Genomic DNA, 16,972 nt, shown 5'->3' with positions numbered 1-16,972 from the left:
CTCTTAAAAAGTTAAATTTTACCCGCTATCTCTACAATAATATACTATTGTTTGTACAAGCGATTGATTTCAACTTTTATTCAAGTACGAAATGTCTCTTTGAAATACAGGATTTTTAAAATACGGCAATGGAAATAAAACAGAGTAGGTGTTGAGAAATTAGGCACCAGATATTCTGAGAACATCACAGAAAATAGACAATGGCGAGATGATGTTTGATGACGGGGTTTAGCCGAAGACTACATCTTCGGGAGCCCTTGTTCGGGTGCTCATCCCCGTTGTACTAAATCGACATAATACAAGCACGTCGACAAAACCACCGCGGACTTCGGCAATGTCTTGTCTATTTTTTGTTACTCCATGGTTTCTTTATATACCAAGCCTAGGTTACAAGTGTCTGACACTAACCTAACTCTCCGCTATTATCAAGTCAATTGTAATCTTATATACATATTCGACGCAAACTTAACAGTAGGAATGCAGCCTAAAAGCGGACACGCTTGTGGTGACTTCGTCAATCTATCAAGATCTGCCAGTTCAGTTTTTCGGAAGTGCTCATAGGGATAGTGTGTGCGTTCATAAGGGTGAGTGTACGTTCATAAGGGTGAGTGTACGTGCGTGTTGTGAGCATTTACGTTTGTAGTGTGTACCTAAAAAATTGTAAGCGAAAAGCAAGGAACAAAAAACACCGGAAAGTATCTTCTTATGTTATTGTTTGGAACGCAGGAAAAGGAGAGCATTTATGGCCCTATTAGTTTAGGCTACGGGCAGAAACGGTCGTGGGACTCGTGGCCTGGTTTCGATAGAAAAACTATTGCTTCGAAAAGGAGAAAAACGTTGTTGTGGAGTGGCTCTGAGCTGAGAAAATATCTGAAATGTCCCTGGGATGATAAGACCATTATGACTTGCTGACTATAAGTTGAGCGGCAGTTTTGCTAATTCGAGTAATAATGAATAATTTGGCACATATTAAAAAATATTTATAATGTTTTGAAACGCTGACTAACATTATGAGATGCATATCTTGCACGGAGTTCATATACACGCACACACCAGACATCACACATGCACACATGAATTTAGCCTTTTAGGGTTCAAGCTTAGGTACACAGAATTATTCAAGATTACAGGATTGTAGCCTGAGCCTGACAAGAAGTTCAAGACGCAATGTGAGAGACTTTATTTCAGTAAAAGAATGGAAGGCGATTACAATTAGCTTTGCTCTTTCGATTCTTGGACATTCAACACTATTTACACCACCGTGCACAGCTCTGTACAACAATACCAAGAAGAAGAGAGAAGAATGATGTACATTCTGGTTGTGATCAATGTATCAATCTAGGGTGTCACTTCGGCAGAAAGGGCAGCCGTGAGAAGCTGAAGCCCCCACCATTTTCGTTGACGATCAGATCCGACGCACTTTTATTGGTGGATGTCTGTCCTTGAGCGCCCTGGCTTGAACTCTTCTTGGTTATTTTCACAGGAAGAATCTGCAACCTTGAATTGGGGTCGGTTCCAAAGGTTTCGGCTAGTAGCTGGTAGCTCTCAACAAGCTCTAGCTGACGAGCAACTATTTCTGAACACCTTGGGAGGAGTTCGACTGGCTCACCTCCTGGAATTACAATGTATTCAATTGCCAACCGGGCCTCCTGCATTGTTGCAGAGTATAATATAGCTGTCAGGCAAACACTATGGTAGCACAATGAATAGAACTAGCAAATAATGTAAAGTTCCAGAATGACTGAAGGAGTAAATATGATGGTAGCCTGTTAAACGGTGATCTTGGGATGGACTGATTTTTTTAATGTCATTACACATTTTGAGAAAAGATATAAAGAACTGATCTTATTTCCCTGAAGTGGTGCGGTCCACAAAATATGAAAGTAGGGTGATTGGGATGTTAATGCATCAGGAGCACGCTACCCAACCTATTTACAACTTGGGCAACATTGCACTTCGTATGGTGGACTAAAGAGAAAATGAAACAGAAACGAATTTCAGTATAAAGGAAGTTAATATAGTTTTTCGACAAGACATAATAAATTAGCTTAGGTAACACCTGAAATTGATCTAGTAATCTTCGAAGGTAAGCATGGTAAAGAGGTTACCTCCAACGCATCAATTTCCTCCAATGATGGCTTCCGTTTTGGAGCATCATCATCAATCTCTATCTCTCCCTCCAAAACCTTAGGTTGCTTGCGTGATGGTGCATTAAGTTTATCTCTTCCAACAATCATTTTGACAGCCTTTACTATCTGAGCCATTGTGTTTGTCTGCTATTTATAAGGTGCAACCTTGTTAACAAGTATAATAGAGTTTGCACTGGATATCACAAAATAGATGTACCGTAAGATCACCTTAACGACGAAAATGGGAAGCTTGTGGTATTTGGCAACATTACGGATCCAAGGATTCTGCTTCATTTCAGAACTTGATGCAAGAATCACATTGGCAGCTCCAATGTCATCTGTTATTTCTAATTCGTCATCAAAACCCATCACACTTGCTACTTGCAAGACATCAGATTCTGAAACCTGAAAGTCAAAGAAAGAAGTAAAATGAGCTTTATTGTCTATGCTATATTTCTGTACACTCAGTCAGAAAATATTATATAGCACAATAATCAGCCTAGAAGAGGCAGCAATAAGAAAATACACGGGATGAACTAATCAGAATTTATGATTAGGAATACAAAGGTGCTCCAGAGTAACTTCTTTAAATGATAGTTACATTCTTCTCATAGAAAAATGTAGCCAGTTGGCCATGCAAGGAATGTGTAGTCTGCTCAGATGTCAAGTCACATAACATGATGAATGTCACAAGACTCACAACTAGTAAAGAAGTACAATCCAGAAAACCATGTTTTGTATCTCCACACTTACCTGGTATGTGTAAACACGAACTGGAGGCCTTTCAGCCGCATATGTTTTGCCTTTTGTTTTCTTCGTATAACCAGAATGACCATCCAAATAGTCGTCTGATGGAACACTCTTGCTTTTTGTTTGCCTGGTGGAACCAAAATCATCAACGAATTGATCTTCAGATGTGATTGTCCTGGTGACTAGATGTTCCTGACATGAGGGCAAGGGTTCCATTTCATATTCCATCTCAGGTATCACAAAAGATGCTCCTGGCTCGGTGGCCTTGCTGTCCATCACGCGAGCTTCAAACTTAGGAGGCTTCCCTGTACCAGAGAGAATAATAAGAAAACTAATTTCAGACACCAGAAGCAAATCCTTCTAAGTCATGTTCTAGTAGCTGACTGAGAAAGTCTTAACTGGGAGTTAGTCAGTTACCTGCAAGAATAGCATCAACTGTGGTTTCTAACTTGTGGTGCACTCGACATTCAGTCTTAGATACCATCTCAACAGCACATGAAAATGTTGGGGGCCCTTTTCTCTCAAGAATTGTTTTCTGAACTTTCCGCTTCTTTGCCTCTTCATCTCCAAGAGTCACACTCTATATAATGAACTTATATTGTTATTTCACTAACAAACTGTTCTAATCACTCTTAGTATGAAATATGACTATAAAAATCTAGAAAAGGAACCAAATTTGACTGGAAATTCAATCTTGACAAATTTGATAAAGTTGCTATCGTTCTATACAACAGTGAAAATATCAATTATTCATTATCCTTCAATTATCTGGAAAATATATCACTCTCTTTTGGAATGTAGAATGGACTAGCGAGGGAAGGAAACCAAAGGTGTATTCTTACGAACAACAACAAGATATACTGATTTACTCGCCCCAAAAAATAAATCAACGAAACCCAGGTTGGCACTGACACCATTGCGCTCCCAGAACTGGGCTATCCTTCGGAATCTAACAACTATATTAGCATAACTATGCTAAGCTTCAGAATGGACTGAATTATTATTGCGCTTTAAAGTGAAGTTCAGGAAGATGCTAAGCTTCAACAATATTAAAGACTCTTGGTCAGCAGATGATAGAGAAGGAAAAATGCACCTCGATCCCACCAACAAGCATTTGCAAGCAAGGGTTTTTTATTATGCTCTCAATTGTCACCCCATGAGCAGTTCCAACAAGTTGAACGCCTCTTTGAGCAATGGTGCTTGCTGCCAATGCTTCAAGCTCTGTACCAATCTCATCGATCACAATAACTTCCGGCATGTGATTCTCAACAGCCTCAATCATTACCTACGAAAATAATGTTCCATATGCATCATAAAACATGCACTAGTGATGTACTAACCGGCAGATACTCTAGAAGATTCCACAGCTATATATTAACCATATGAAAGAATATTGAGAACATACGTTATGCTGCATCGTAACTTTCGGAACTTGCATTCTCCTAGAACGCCCAATGCCAGAATGAGGTACATCCCCATCACCTCCTATTTCATTGGATGTGTCCACAATGATCACACGTTTCTTACCTTCATCTGCCAAGATTCTAGCTATTTCCCTGTATTATTGAAAGCATTTTGAATTGTTAGAATTAGTTCCAAGACCCATCATTTTATCTTTGATCTACTCAGCCATGGTACTGAAGTTATATGTGTAATTTATGTAACATGCATTAGCATTACATGCAAATACTCCTGATAGAGCCCCACTGCTATGTGTCAAGATGATGTACCTGATCAGAGTAGTCTTCCCTACTCCAGGAGGTCCAATCACCAAAATAGAGCCGCCTCCCACGACCAAATCACGGATCATCTCTGCACTACCAGATATAGCTCGTCCGACACGGCAGGTGAGACCAATTATGTGAGCCTTCCGGTTTCGGATGGCACTGATCCTGTGCAACGAGTGGTTGATCCCGGATCGATTGTCCTCGGAGAAATTGCCTACCTGCAAAGAGAATCATGTCTTCCCAAATGAGCAAAACAGCATCTCCACAGAAGGAACTTTGACACTATTGAAAGAGCTGAGTAGTCAATTTCGGGATCACAGGTATGTATCATGGTGTAAACCGTAAAGCTAGCTCAACTAAGCACTAACTAGAAACTAGCTGACGGGGCACCTTGGAGACGGCCTGGCGGAGGTCATCGGCGGTGACAGGCTGGTCGGAGATCACCCAGTCACCGGACGGGAAGCGCGCGAGCGGGCGGCGCCCGAGGTCCATGACGACCTCGACCAGCTCCCGCACCTCCGGGTGCATCGCCAGGTCCCGCCGCATCCTCGCCGGCACCACCTCCAAGAACGCCTCCAGCTCGCCCCTCGCCCCCGCGCCCGCGCCAGCCCCAGGCGCCGGAGCGGCGACAGGGGAAGCCGGCGCCGCAGCGGGGCCCGCGGGGCCCGCGCCGCGCCACGGCACGCACCGGTCCCCAGAGGGCCGGCGCACGGGCGGCTGCTGCGGGATCGCCCTGTTGCGCGTGCATCCCGTGGCCCGGCGCCGCGCCGCGCGCGCGCACCCCGGCGAGGGGGTGCGGCAGGCCGGGCGGAGCCGGATCGGCGTGGGGTTGAGCGCCTTGAGCATCGTGACGCGGACGCGGTGACTGGGTGATGGATGGCGAGAGCTAGAGAGCGGTGAAATGGCGCGATGGTATATGTAGCGCGGGAGAGAAAGGGTGGGTGATTTGGTCGAACAGGTGGAGGGCGGGGAGGGTGGAGGAAGAAGAGAAGAGAGGGGATCGGAGGAGGAAGATTCCGAGGAATACTGCGACTGGAGTTGTGGAGGAACAAAGAGTGTTCGAAAGGCGGGGACGCCAGGGACTCTCTTCTCGGCCGTTAACGGTCCCGCCTCCATGGATAGACCTGTGCTATGGACTGTCTTGCTCGTCGCCGATGCTTCGCTGTTCACTTCGCAGAAGAGTGATATTATTTTGACAATATTTTCGGTTCTTACATTATATTTGATCTAAAATTTTACGCTTCTAAACAGGGTCTTAGGCTGTTTGTCTAAGTTTACTTACTTTGCTGCACATTAGCACATATTGTGTTTCTTTGCTCCATCGTTGCAGTTACTAGTCTTCACAATCCGCAACCAACTTGTACCCTTGCTCCACAGCTTGCATCGGCCAAATTTTGTTGTTTTCTTGCCATTCATGTTTTCGAACTCTAGACTTGTGATCGATGGCGCCACCATCCAACCTAGCATATGATGATTAGGAACGAAGGGAAGTTAATAGTAGAAGGACGTAATAAAATTCATAACCCGGCCATGATTCTTTTTTTTAACTCAAACCCGTGGTTGTTTTAGTTTCTTGCAGTCATGTTGGCTTCTCGTGACTCCAATTATTTAGTAATCTACTATTCCTGTATTTAGATGCTTTTTAAACATAGATACATTCATATTTGGGCAAATTTAAGACAAGTAATATGGGTTGGAGGAATAGTTTTTTCTGGCTAACCGTACCGCTAGTGTAGCTCATTTTTTTTTAAAGTTATGGTATACTCTTTTTTTGCCTCACCTCACTACTATATTGAGACACTCATATTAATTTTGTACTTGAAAAATCATGTTCTTGTGTTCCAAAAATTACTTCCCATGTGTATTTTGTTATTATTGGATTTTTGTATCTACTCTTGAGATTCAACTGTAACTACACATTAGACAAATAGTTTATAGTTTGTGTGCTATATTGAATTCGGGTTGGAAAGGATTTCAAAACAAATAATTTACTCCCTCTGTTTCTAATTAATTGGTGTCGGAAATTTCACAAAAAACTCTTGCTATTTCTCAAAATCGACTTGCAATCCACGTTCTGTCAGAACTTTTGCAAATACAAACTTAGTTTTTTTAAATCAACGCGGAGTCCACGTTCAATTGAAGATGTGTACTGCATGTTGATTTCATAAATTAATAGGGTTTTTTTTTTAAAATGGCCTGCGTCTGTTAATTGGGAACGGAGGGAGTGTATATTATCAGTTCAATTGATTGTCAAACTCATGGACTTCTAGGATATATGGAGTAACTTACACACCCTTCCGGCCACTGACAAAGAAAAAGAAATTCAGCGACAACAGTTGAAACCACATAAATCGGGCAGATTATAAGTTTATAACCAACGCTGGCGCTATAATGGTCCATGAGCCAAGTCCACGCGAGACCCATAGGTAGAGTACAGTAGAGCAGAGTAGTAGATGCCTGGCAATCGAGTTCTGTGGAGGAGAAAGGAGGGGGTAGCTTTTGGGGATTGGTCTCTGTCTGCCCACCTCTCCCTTTCTTCCCTCTTCTTCACTTGATCACTTCTTCTCGCTCCCCTGCCCCCTTCTTTCCTTGGCGAGAATCTTCTCCCTGCGTCTTGTTTGGTCCGGTTCAAGGTTCCATTTTTCGTGCCTACTGTTCCGACGCGACACCTGTCTCTCCAAGTGGAGTTGGGAGCCGCTAGGGACAGCACTCTGCTCTCTTCCAAAAAAAAAAACAGCACTCTGCAGTCTCGACAAAGAACGCTGTCGTCTCCATGCATCGATCCATTTATCGTGGATTATGGACCGGCCGGCCCATTTTTTTTTAAACTAGGCAGTCTGGACTTTTTTTTTACAGCCGCCGTCTGGCCTTGTTCGTTTATAAATATCGTGGACTTTATTGCGAGCCTAGGGCATCTCAAGGTGAGCCCCTGTTTGTTCTCCCATTTTCGATCAAAAAAATTGTCCTCTCCATTTGTCCATTTGAGTGGTTTTTGGACAAATAAGAATGAGCAAAATATCAAGTTATCCAATAATAGCCCTCATTTATCTCTTCATGAGTGTATGACATGTGAGTCAAGAAGACAAGTGGACAATGTTTGGATAAGTTTTGCACAAATGGGGACTCCTCATACTCTCCTCAAAATTGGGAAAGAAATGGGGAGTGTGGACCACTTGTATATTTTGCTCATGAACCCCATATGATGGACAGATTTGGACGAATGGAGAGCATTTGAGGTGTTCCTTTGGAGATGCCCTTAGCACGGTTGTGTAAATATTTATAAACAAAATGACAGGCTGACCAGAACATAACAGTTCAGAACAATACATCTTTTATTTTGTATAAGAAAATATCAATTCATCTCGTGCAGAGGCAAATAAAGCACTTCACCAACATATATTCACCGATCGTATACTGACGGAAGGGCGGATAAAGCCAGTAATAGCGTCCAGAGGGCCTCGATCCTCCCACGCTTAGAGGTGTTAGGGATATGATCAAGAGGCTGGAGCGAACGGGTTGAGCACGCGTGTGTTGGTCCAAGGGCCATCGAGCACCTCAACATTCTACGAGCTGTTATGTCCATTGGCGTTCAGGGCACTGATGAGGAGCCTGAAGGTGATGACAGGGCCTTGGGACAACTTTGAGCTGTTCAACACTTTGTCGAAGGTCAGTGTCTCCCCGGATACCGGCCGGTCGTGCTCCTGCACCGCCCAATTGGCGATGAACAATATTCCTCGATCATCGACACCCAGGATCGGGCCTCACTCACCGTCGGTGGACACCGTGGGAGCTACATGTGCCGCGAGAAGAGTGGCAAGGAGGAGGAGGATGAAGCTGGTGGCGTAGGATGCACTCTTCATGGCTGATAATAGCTACAAGAAGTGGTCTGAAAGGTTGTGTGGTTAAATTTCTCCTCCTATGGTGAGACAAGTGGATTACATATTACTGAGACATTTTATTTATATAGACTAGGCAACAAAAGTTCCTTATGGAATAATTTGAATGCGCATCAAACTTCTATTGTTTAGTGTCAATTTTTGAGTGGCAATTTTGGTGTACATTAGAGATGATTTTCTTTCTTTTTTGCTCAGTACCAGTTGTACTGAGTAGATATCTTCTTCTCATTTTGTGTTGAATATCATAATAGAAAGCCTTAATGTCGATTAGTTGCATGCATGAACTAATTTAGTTTGGATACATATATATAAACCTTATGATTAGTATTATCTTGTTATATATGCACTGACAAATTGTCTAAATTTGATCAAAGGTTATAAAAATATACTGTTCATTCCGATCCATAATAAGTGTCTCAGATCGAGGAGAGTAGTTTATAAATTAGAACTCTATAAAGATATATGATTGTTTGGTTTGAACTCGCAAATGCCATGCCAAAAATTTGTTGCCGAAATATTGGTTAAGATTTTGGTTGTTCATGAGTTGGTCAACTTTGAAAAAAAGATGAACTAGAGTTGGTACTGAGCTATTGACTTTCATCCAAATAAGAACCAAAATTTGATCAATGACCAAAAATTGGCAAGACAGAGTTTGGTCACCATCCAAACATACCCATATCATGGCGGATTAACTGAAACTAATTTAAAGTTGTAAATGTTGTCAGATTTTTTTATATAATTTTGGTTAAACTTATTTTTTAACTTACGACAAAAATGTCTTATAATTTGGAAAAGAGTAAGTGGAATAATGAGTTGTTTCCCTTTTTTTTTCTAATAGTGTATTGTTATCTTGGAACCATCCACGCTCAAAAACGAGATGCGGATACTGAAGGCTATCAATAAAAATTTGATAAAATCATCACTATTCCAAAAATGACTTGATCACAAAGTGGTTGAGGCGTGAAAATTCTACTCCTATCATTTTGCCTAGGCCGAGTTAGCCCGCTCCGGATCCCAAGAACAGCAAGGCATTTTATACATATCTTTCATAAAAATGAAATCGTTTATGAAAATTTAGAATTTGTTCCAAACCTTTGTCAAATTTCCGACCGTGCATTTTTTGAGCCTATTTCAAGCTGGACTAGGAAATTTGGTGTCGTCTAAAAGGGATTCTGTACTGACAAATTCCAAAAGAATTTCAATTTATAATTTTTTTTCTATAGAGAACCTTTGGAGTTTTCTACGTGTGTGATAGCTGTGTGTGTGGCTGCGTCGTACACCTAACTTTTTCATGGGAAAGCCTGTAGGTTGGCGAATTTCTCAGCTCAGATGGTCGTTACGGACCTACATCGACCTGCCGGTAGAATAAAGAAGTTTTGAAGCGACGTGTTGAAAATTAAACGCCCGTCCTAACTTCTTCATTTGGTACAACTGTACAAGAGAGCATCCAGCGTAACTTGCGAGTAGTTATCGAACTGGCCATCATCACTGCCTCCCATGTACTCCTGTTTGTCACATGCGTTTTTTCAGCTCCAACAGTTAGTTTCTTTTATAAGGAAAATGACAGAGATGTCTCCACAACAATTCTTTTTGAAAGAGTAAAGCTCGAAATTTGTATGTGTGAAATTCAAGTGATAGGGATTCCACTTTTTCAACAAAGTAAACTAGCCCGACTTTTTTTTTGAAGGCACTCAAGTACGGTACAGCCGTAGTATGTGAAACTCACGCACAAACACACGCGAGACGCACACATCCTACTTCTAGTGTGCAAGGTAGAACTACAATCTATACCTATTACATGCACATTAGATTTCCAGAGCCACCACAGGCTCTGTCCGCAACGAGCACATTACATCACCACTAAGAAACAAGCGTATGTGGCCAGAACAACAAGGGAGGTAAATTCTCGGGTGAGACACGCGAAATTTGGTCCATGGGACTCAAACTCGCGCCGCGTGCAACTAGCCCGACTTCTTGGTCCTGTGCAAAAGCTATGCTGGGTTGATAGGTGAGTACACTACCCCTCTTACTAGTGTGGTATAAAAGCCAAACTGTTTCACCATGTAGTAAGATTTTTTTCTTTGAACTTATGCAGTAACAAAGTTACTCTTTCTTGGTATATTTTCTTCTCCATGCTACCAATTGTTCAACATGCTTAGAGGAATTCATAAGAATTTTACTAGCCATTCAATTTTCAGCTTTATTTTGTGGTTAGACCATGTGACTTAAAAATTTCAAGTTCCAAACAGATTTACCGTTGAATCTAACTTGTTGGAAAAAAGGCCCAGGATCCATATTTTAGCGTGGCCTAATCAAACATACTTTGTTGCTAATTCTTATGGTTCCCAATTTGATACGCATTGCCGTCGTAATCTATACATTTTTCTGTTCATGCAACAAATCATACAAATAAAAACCGGTTTTTTATATTTTTCTTCTTCTTCTATTATCACCAAATTAACCACCACTTGGTTACCATTATGGATTGACATTGAGATCATAGATATACAAACAAATAAATCAGAGGTCAACAAATACTCAAGTGCTGAAATAAACTCTCCAAATCATTGAAGCCAAGCCAGCGTTCCCAAGTAAAGAAAAAGAAAGATGAACAAGCCTCGGCTGGCGTTGACTGATCAAAAGTCAGCGGATAACCAAAAGCATATCCTCTCGGGCCCACGGATAATTCCCCAGAACCCCACATAACATAATGACTTCGTCTTGTTCGCCGCCTTCCTCCTCCGTCCATCCCCACTTCCACTTTCCTCCTCCTCTGCCCCCTTTTAAACCCTCCCCAAAACTCGAAAAATTTGAAGCGGATCCCATAGCGGCAGGTAAACCCCGTGGCACAACTTCAGCAAAGTACGCGCATGGCAGGCGGCGGCGGCGAGGGCTCGGTCGCGGCGGCGGGGGGCGGGAAGGTGGCGTGCGCGGCGTGGATCCGGCGCCGGGAGGACAGGGCCACCCGCGTCTTCGCGGCGTACGGCCGGGCATCGTCCCCTCCCGCCCTGGAGGTCCTCGGCTTCGACTCCGAGCGCTGCTCCCTCTCCGAGGAACCCCTGGTGCGTCGCTGCCCGGCGCTTTTGGCCTTTTGAATTTTGGTTGAGCTTCGAATTCGATCGTGGGTTGACCTGGTAGGTTTGGGATTGCGTTGCAGGCGAGGGCTGTGCTCGGGGAGAATCCAGACGACGCGCCGCGCAGCATAGCGGTGCACCCGACCGGGGACGAGCTCGTCTGCGCCACGGCCAAGGGGTGCAGGTGCGTGGCTCGGCTGCTCTCTGCCTACTTATTTGGTGATGAAATTTTCGGACGCTCTAGTCTGGGGTTGATATTGGGGGTTATGAGTTGGATGCTTGTGCCTGCTCTAAGATCTGAGAATATAGAACTTGAATTAAGATTATTTAAGGGGAGTAGTTGTAATGCAGGAAGGTTTTAGTGCTGGCTCAGCTGATTAATTTGGTCTGAGGGTGTTGGTTTGTTGAGAATTGGGACTGCAAGGTTAATTAGGTTCCCATGTGATCATCACGAAAATTGGCTTGATGCTCTGAAGCTGGGTGGTTTGTGCTTGAAAGCAGCTTAATTAGAGTTAGCTTGGATGCTGAAATCTAAAACTGAAAGTGCAAGTGAGTAACTTTTTGTCAAAGGTTTGATTGGTGTCCTATCAGAATTGTCAAAGTCTATGATAGACCTACTTGGGTGTATTCAAGAAAAATAAAAATTCAAAGTCTGATGCTGAAACCAATCTGTAGTTTCAGGATGTTGTAATTTCAGTCTGGAGCTGAAAAAAGTTGTAGTTTCAGGATGTTGAGGCGCCAATGACAATTTTGCCTTGTATACTTTAATTTAGGGCATGTTCTCATGATGCTGTACCATCGGGTATTTTCTTTGGTGGGGATAGATAGATCATGGCTGCAGGGCACTAATACTAGTATCATAAATTAGAGAACCAACCATTAGTTGGGTGGTTGTCCAGCTCCAGCCACAAGGGATCAAACCCCAGGTTCGGCATCCTGTGTGTCTCATAAAGATGAATTATCCTTTCAGTGGTAGGCAGTGTACCCATCGATAGCAAGGTACCGATGGAGACTTTGTCAATCTCGATGCTCCGTGGCTCTGGTCTTCTGTAGGCACTGCTAGTGCGTGATGGTGTTAGCGTCCCAGGCCAAGCTCCACACTCGTGTTGTGTTCAGGCATTTGGTGCATCCGGCCTAGCCCATAAGCGAAAGAGCCCCCTCCATCCCAACAGATGGGTGGGTGGGTGTTTGCGCCTCCACAATGTAATTGGTATTTCTAGGAAAACTACCATGAACTTGTGATTAGGTGAGGTTTTTTGCTGTTAGTAACTTTAAGGTTCATAAATTCAGCAGATACTACTACGGAGTAAGCCTTTTTGTGCTGTTAGTAACTTTAAGGTTCATAAATTCAGAAGATAAGTGAAACCTTCCAAAAGATTCTGTAGTGTTCAACACAGAAGTAGTTTTTTCTCTCTGTACAGTAACATGTTTTGCTTCATTCATGACTTGTGGAGAAAAGATACTATTTGCACTTTGAATTTTTCACTATCTGATGTGGCTGATGTTATTTATATATTCAGTAAATAATGAAACACAATAAATGGATGGGATAGTATCTTTGTGATTTCCACCTTGTATCTGTACAAGGTTTATGCACATCCAGTTACTGATATTTTTTAGCAGGGGTGTTTGTCTTGTTATATTATTCTGATAAACTCAAAGTAGGACTGAAGACACAGACACCACTGAAATGATAATTAGAGCAGCACACATATTTCCTCAATTTCTTTGTTAAATCCAGTTTGCACTGTTACGTTATACCCTTTTCCTTTTCTGTTTTCTTCCATGAAGACATGGACTTTGTAATTAAACCAGATGTCAAAATTTGTAGGCTATTTAAAATGATTTTTGAAGAGTTCACGGTTCGCCTTATTCCAAGAGAGGCTCCCCCGCTTGCATCCATTGGACCACAGAAATGTCTTGTTTTCAGCACAGATGGAGCTAAAATTGCCCTTGGTGGTGAGGTATCCCATATTTCGTCTCTAGGGGTCAATTTCTTTCTGTTCATTTTCTCCCTTTTCTGTTGCTTGGTTATGTTTTCCTGTTATAGTATATTTTAATAATGATATTAGTTAGATGCCTGAATTTTTACATCTCAAAATTTCTTGTTAAGCTATTTCTTCCAGCTGGTTCACTTTCTCTGGTCATCTGATCTTGCAGTTGCATTTCTTTTCTAAAAGGACTACTTTCTAGCTAAACTTTCTGACACATGGTTACAGCCTATGATTCTCATAATTTTGTTGTTTTACCAAACTACAGGATGGGCATCTCAGAATATTTCACTGGCCAAGCATGAACATGCTCTTAGATGAACCCAAAGCTCATAAGTCGTTCCGAGATATGGATATCAGGTTAGGGCAAGTGAAAGTGTATTTCCTTTTCTTATTGTTGTGTATTTCCTTTTCTTATTGTTTACAAAAAGAATATCGGAATTCCATAACTGGATGAACTAAAGTACTGATGTAACGAAAGCAATTAGATAGGCACCGTCTTACAAAACGGACCGATAATGTTCTTGGCTATTTGCTCACCAATTTATTCAGCATGCACTGATGTAATGCTGCTGCCTTCTCTATTTTAGCTTAGACTCAGAGTTTTTAGTTTCGACATCCACTGATGGCACTGCAAGAATATGGAAGATAGATGAGGGGGTACCGTTGGTCAATTTGACTCGATCTTCGGTATGCTTATTGATCCATTTCTGCATTTCATGTTTCCTGTTGGGATGGCTGGAACTTAATCTTTTGTTTTCGTTTTCTATTCAGGACGAGAAAATCGAGTGTTGCCGCTTTTCTAGGGATGGCATGAAACCATTTTTGTTCTGCACAGTTGCAAAAGGTATGGTTTTGATGGAAGTTAAGACATAGATCCATGCATATGTGTCCACTTTAACCAGATATGTATTCATCATTGGACAGGTACCAAAGTTGTGACTGTTGTTTGGAACATAAGTGACTGGGCTCGAATTGGCTACAAAAGACTTCTCGGGAAGTCTATCTCTACACTTTCAGTTAGCATGGATGGGAAGTTTCTGGCTTTGTAAGTGGAACAAAGACTCCCGAATTCCTTATTTTATCATAATGTACTTCAGTTATGATTTCATTTTTGCATATCTAGAAACATCTCGAATGGGCAAAATACTCCAGTTTTCCCTAATAGCCTTTCCTTTTGAAGAGTTTAGGCAATGTTATCACCCAGTTTCCTTGTATTTCTGGTCACAGACTCAGCTTGCAAGACGATATACATGGACATGACTCTTGCATGTGTTTGGAGCATTAGTGTAGTTACTCTTGTTATTAAGGACAATGTATTGCATGCGTGCCTACGTCTGAAAAATGCAAAGTTCACGCACACTACCACTTCTGTTAAGATTTTACATGAATACATAAATAGTGACAGCATCAGCTGAAATCTTTCAGAGGAAGCCATGATGGCGACTTTTGTGCTGTGGATGTAAAGAAGATGGAGGTTTCTCACTGGAGCAAGAAGGTTCATCTTGGTTCTCCCATTTCCTCCATTGAATTTTGTCCTACAGAAAGGTAACTAGAACTTCAGTATCATACTGGGACTTTCGGAATATCAGATGTCTGTTAGAATCTTATAGTAGTTAGTTCATGTGGTAGTTCTCTTTTGTCTGGCCGCTTATTTCACTGAACATACAAAATTATAACTAGCTAGCCATGTTTGCTTAGTTCTTGTGCATCAGTTGGTATGTGGCATAATTTTAGAGTGCCATGACTGTAACTCTAGCTATTTGTGCTTGCTCAGCATCATAGATTGGACATGATCATGCCTATGCATGCTTGCGTTGACATATATCCATTCACATAGCAGCACAGAAATTTGAAGTTTCATTTGTTCGCATGTCTAGCCTGTAAGCACTGACTAGTTTTTCTTTAGTTTAGTCCACCTTGCTCTGAAAAGACCACAAGGATATATCTTCCGTTGTTCCCAAGCTAGGATTGGCAGGCCCTTATGCACTCTTGTTTTTATGCACAAGCTGTTTATCTCTTGCAATGGACCATCCTCTTTCACATTGCAGAACTTCCTCTCTGTTTCCTTCAATACATATGCCTACTGATGTTGCAGGATTGTAATCTCCACATCACCTCAATGGGGATCAGAGTTGACAAAACTGAATGTGCCTGCTGACTGGAAAGGTGCATATCTGAGCCAAATGCCGTTTGGCACTTCTTTTTTGACGGGAATGCCATGGCACTTTGCCCTCGAGTGATAGGGTTTTACTGACCAACCTGCTACCGTTTTTCTCTTCTGCAGAATGGCAAGTCTGGCTTATACTCTTAGCCCTCTTCCTAGGGTCAGCCGTCCTGTTCTATGTGTTCTACCAGCACTCTGGTTCCTTCTGGAACTCCCCAGTGGGGCGGCATCAGCCTGCCAAGCCATGGAGTGTCCTGAAGGAGGCTCCTCCATCTCCTGAAAACCAGAACCTCTGGTGAACTTAACTGTCACCAGTGTGATTTTCAAGCTATCAGGCGTATCAGTGTTGCGGAAATGCTGTATTGTTCATCGTTTTTTGCCCCAAATTTGAGCGATGTTGTATCATTCCAGCTGGGCACTTATCCGACCACGTCAGTATTTATCTAGGGGAAAGAGTGAAATGCCACTAGTGGTCTCAGAAAGTTCACCGACCATGTCAGTGTGATACGGTGGCATTTTCAATCTGTAGAACCTTGCAGTGGCATATATTTGTCAAAATGCCATTTGTGTCGTCTTATAATCAAGTGATCAGTCAAGCAACCTGCCACAATAATGGATAGAATACTCTGATAGGAAATATTTCTAACTAGCCAGGCTCGCACACGCCATGCGTCTAAGGAAGTTTAGTACTCCTTACTTTGTTGTTTTGAGACTTGAGAGAGGGCTTGACCGACGGTAGTTTTGCATTTGGAAGTTGTGTTATTAGAGTTTGTTTGGCTTAAGCTGTGTTTGTTGGGAGTTTGTACATTATTGCACGGATAGTATTTTCTCCCTTCATATACTTGTGGTGCATGGCATTGTATCGTATAAATCCATCATGTTGGTGCATCCCTGCATCGAGTCCTCGGCTGCCTTTGGATCCAAATCCTGCGCCTAGACTGCTTCGGTGGAAATTTTCTAATAACACGCTCGCTTCACCCAGATTAGGTTTGCCAATTATCTAGAAAAGCCCCCAGTTGTAATCATCTTGCCCAAGCCCCAGCCTCCTGGCTCCCAACGACCCCTGCACCCAGATTCCGGCGAGGGAGACTCCGGCGGCCACCACTCCGCATCAATGGCAGCCTGTGGCGGAGACAAGTGTTGGCGGCAACCACATCCAGATATGATGGCAAGACTCGCATTTGGTGGCTACCACATACTGACGACGCGGCGACCTCAGCTTTTCATTCTGCTGCGAA

The 16,972-nt window shown here is 42.5% G+C and overlaps 2 protein-coding genes across 2 annotated transcripts; one reads left to right on the top strand and one right to left on the bottom strand.

Annotated features, from left to right (window-relative positions):
* Nucleotides 1-1,066: 1,066 nt before the first annotated feature.
* LOC100823606 (uncharacterized protein ycf45) lies at nucleotides 1,067-5,656 on the bottom strand. Its single transcript, XM_003557402.3, has 9 exons — nucleotides 4,997-5,656; nucleotides 4,610-4,824; nucleotides 4,285-4,435; nucleotides 3,973-4,164; nucleotides 3,297-3,459; nucleotides 2,883-3,184; nucleotides 2,358-2,534; nucleotides 2,109-2,273; nucleotides 1,067-1,649 (listed from the first exon to the last, which is right to left on the bottom strand). Exons 1-9 carry the CDS (start codon nucleotides 5,450-5,452, stop codon nucleotides 1,347-1,349), a joined length of 2,124 nt encoding a protein of 707 aa, XP_003557450.1. The 5' UTR covers nucleotides 5,453-5,656; the 3' UTR covers nucleotides 1,067-1,346.
* Nucleotides 5,657-11,232: 5,576 nt separating this feature from the next.
* Nucleotides 11,233-16,573, top strand: LOC100823297 (SEC12-like protein 1). Its single transcript, XM_003557401.4, has 10 exons — nucleotides 11,233-11,564; nucleotides 11,660-11,760; nucleotides 13,408-13,540; nucleotides 13,836-13,927; nucleotides 14,158-14,257; nucleotides 14,342-14,414; nucleotides 14,495-14,615; nucleotides 14,996-15,115; nucleotides 15,666-15,736; nucleotides 15,855-16,573. Exons 1-10 carry the CDS (start codon nucleotides 11,373-11,375, stop codon nucleotides 16,031-16,033), a joined length of 1,182 nt encoding a protein of 393 aa, XP_003557449.1. The 5' UTR covers nucleotides 11,233-11,372; the 3' UTR covers nucleotides 16,034-16,573.
* Nucleotides 16,574-16,972: the final 399 nt, after the last annotated feature.

The sequence above is a fragment of the Brachypodium distachyon genome, chromosome 1 (genome assembly GCF_000005505.3).
Source record: "Brachypodium distachyon strain Bd21 chromosome 1, Brachypodium_distachyon_v3.0, whole genome shotgun sequence".
NCBI classification, from domain to species: domain Eukaryota; kingdom Viridiplantae; phylum Streptophyta; class Magnoliopsida; order Poales; family Poaceae; genus Brachypodium; species Brachypodium distachyon.
This window is presented reverse-complemented; position numbering and strand designations above follow the sequence as displayed.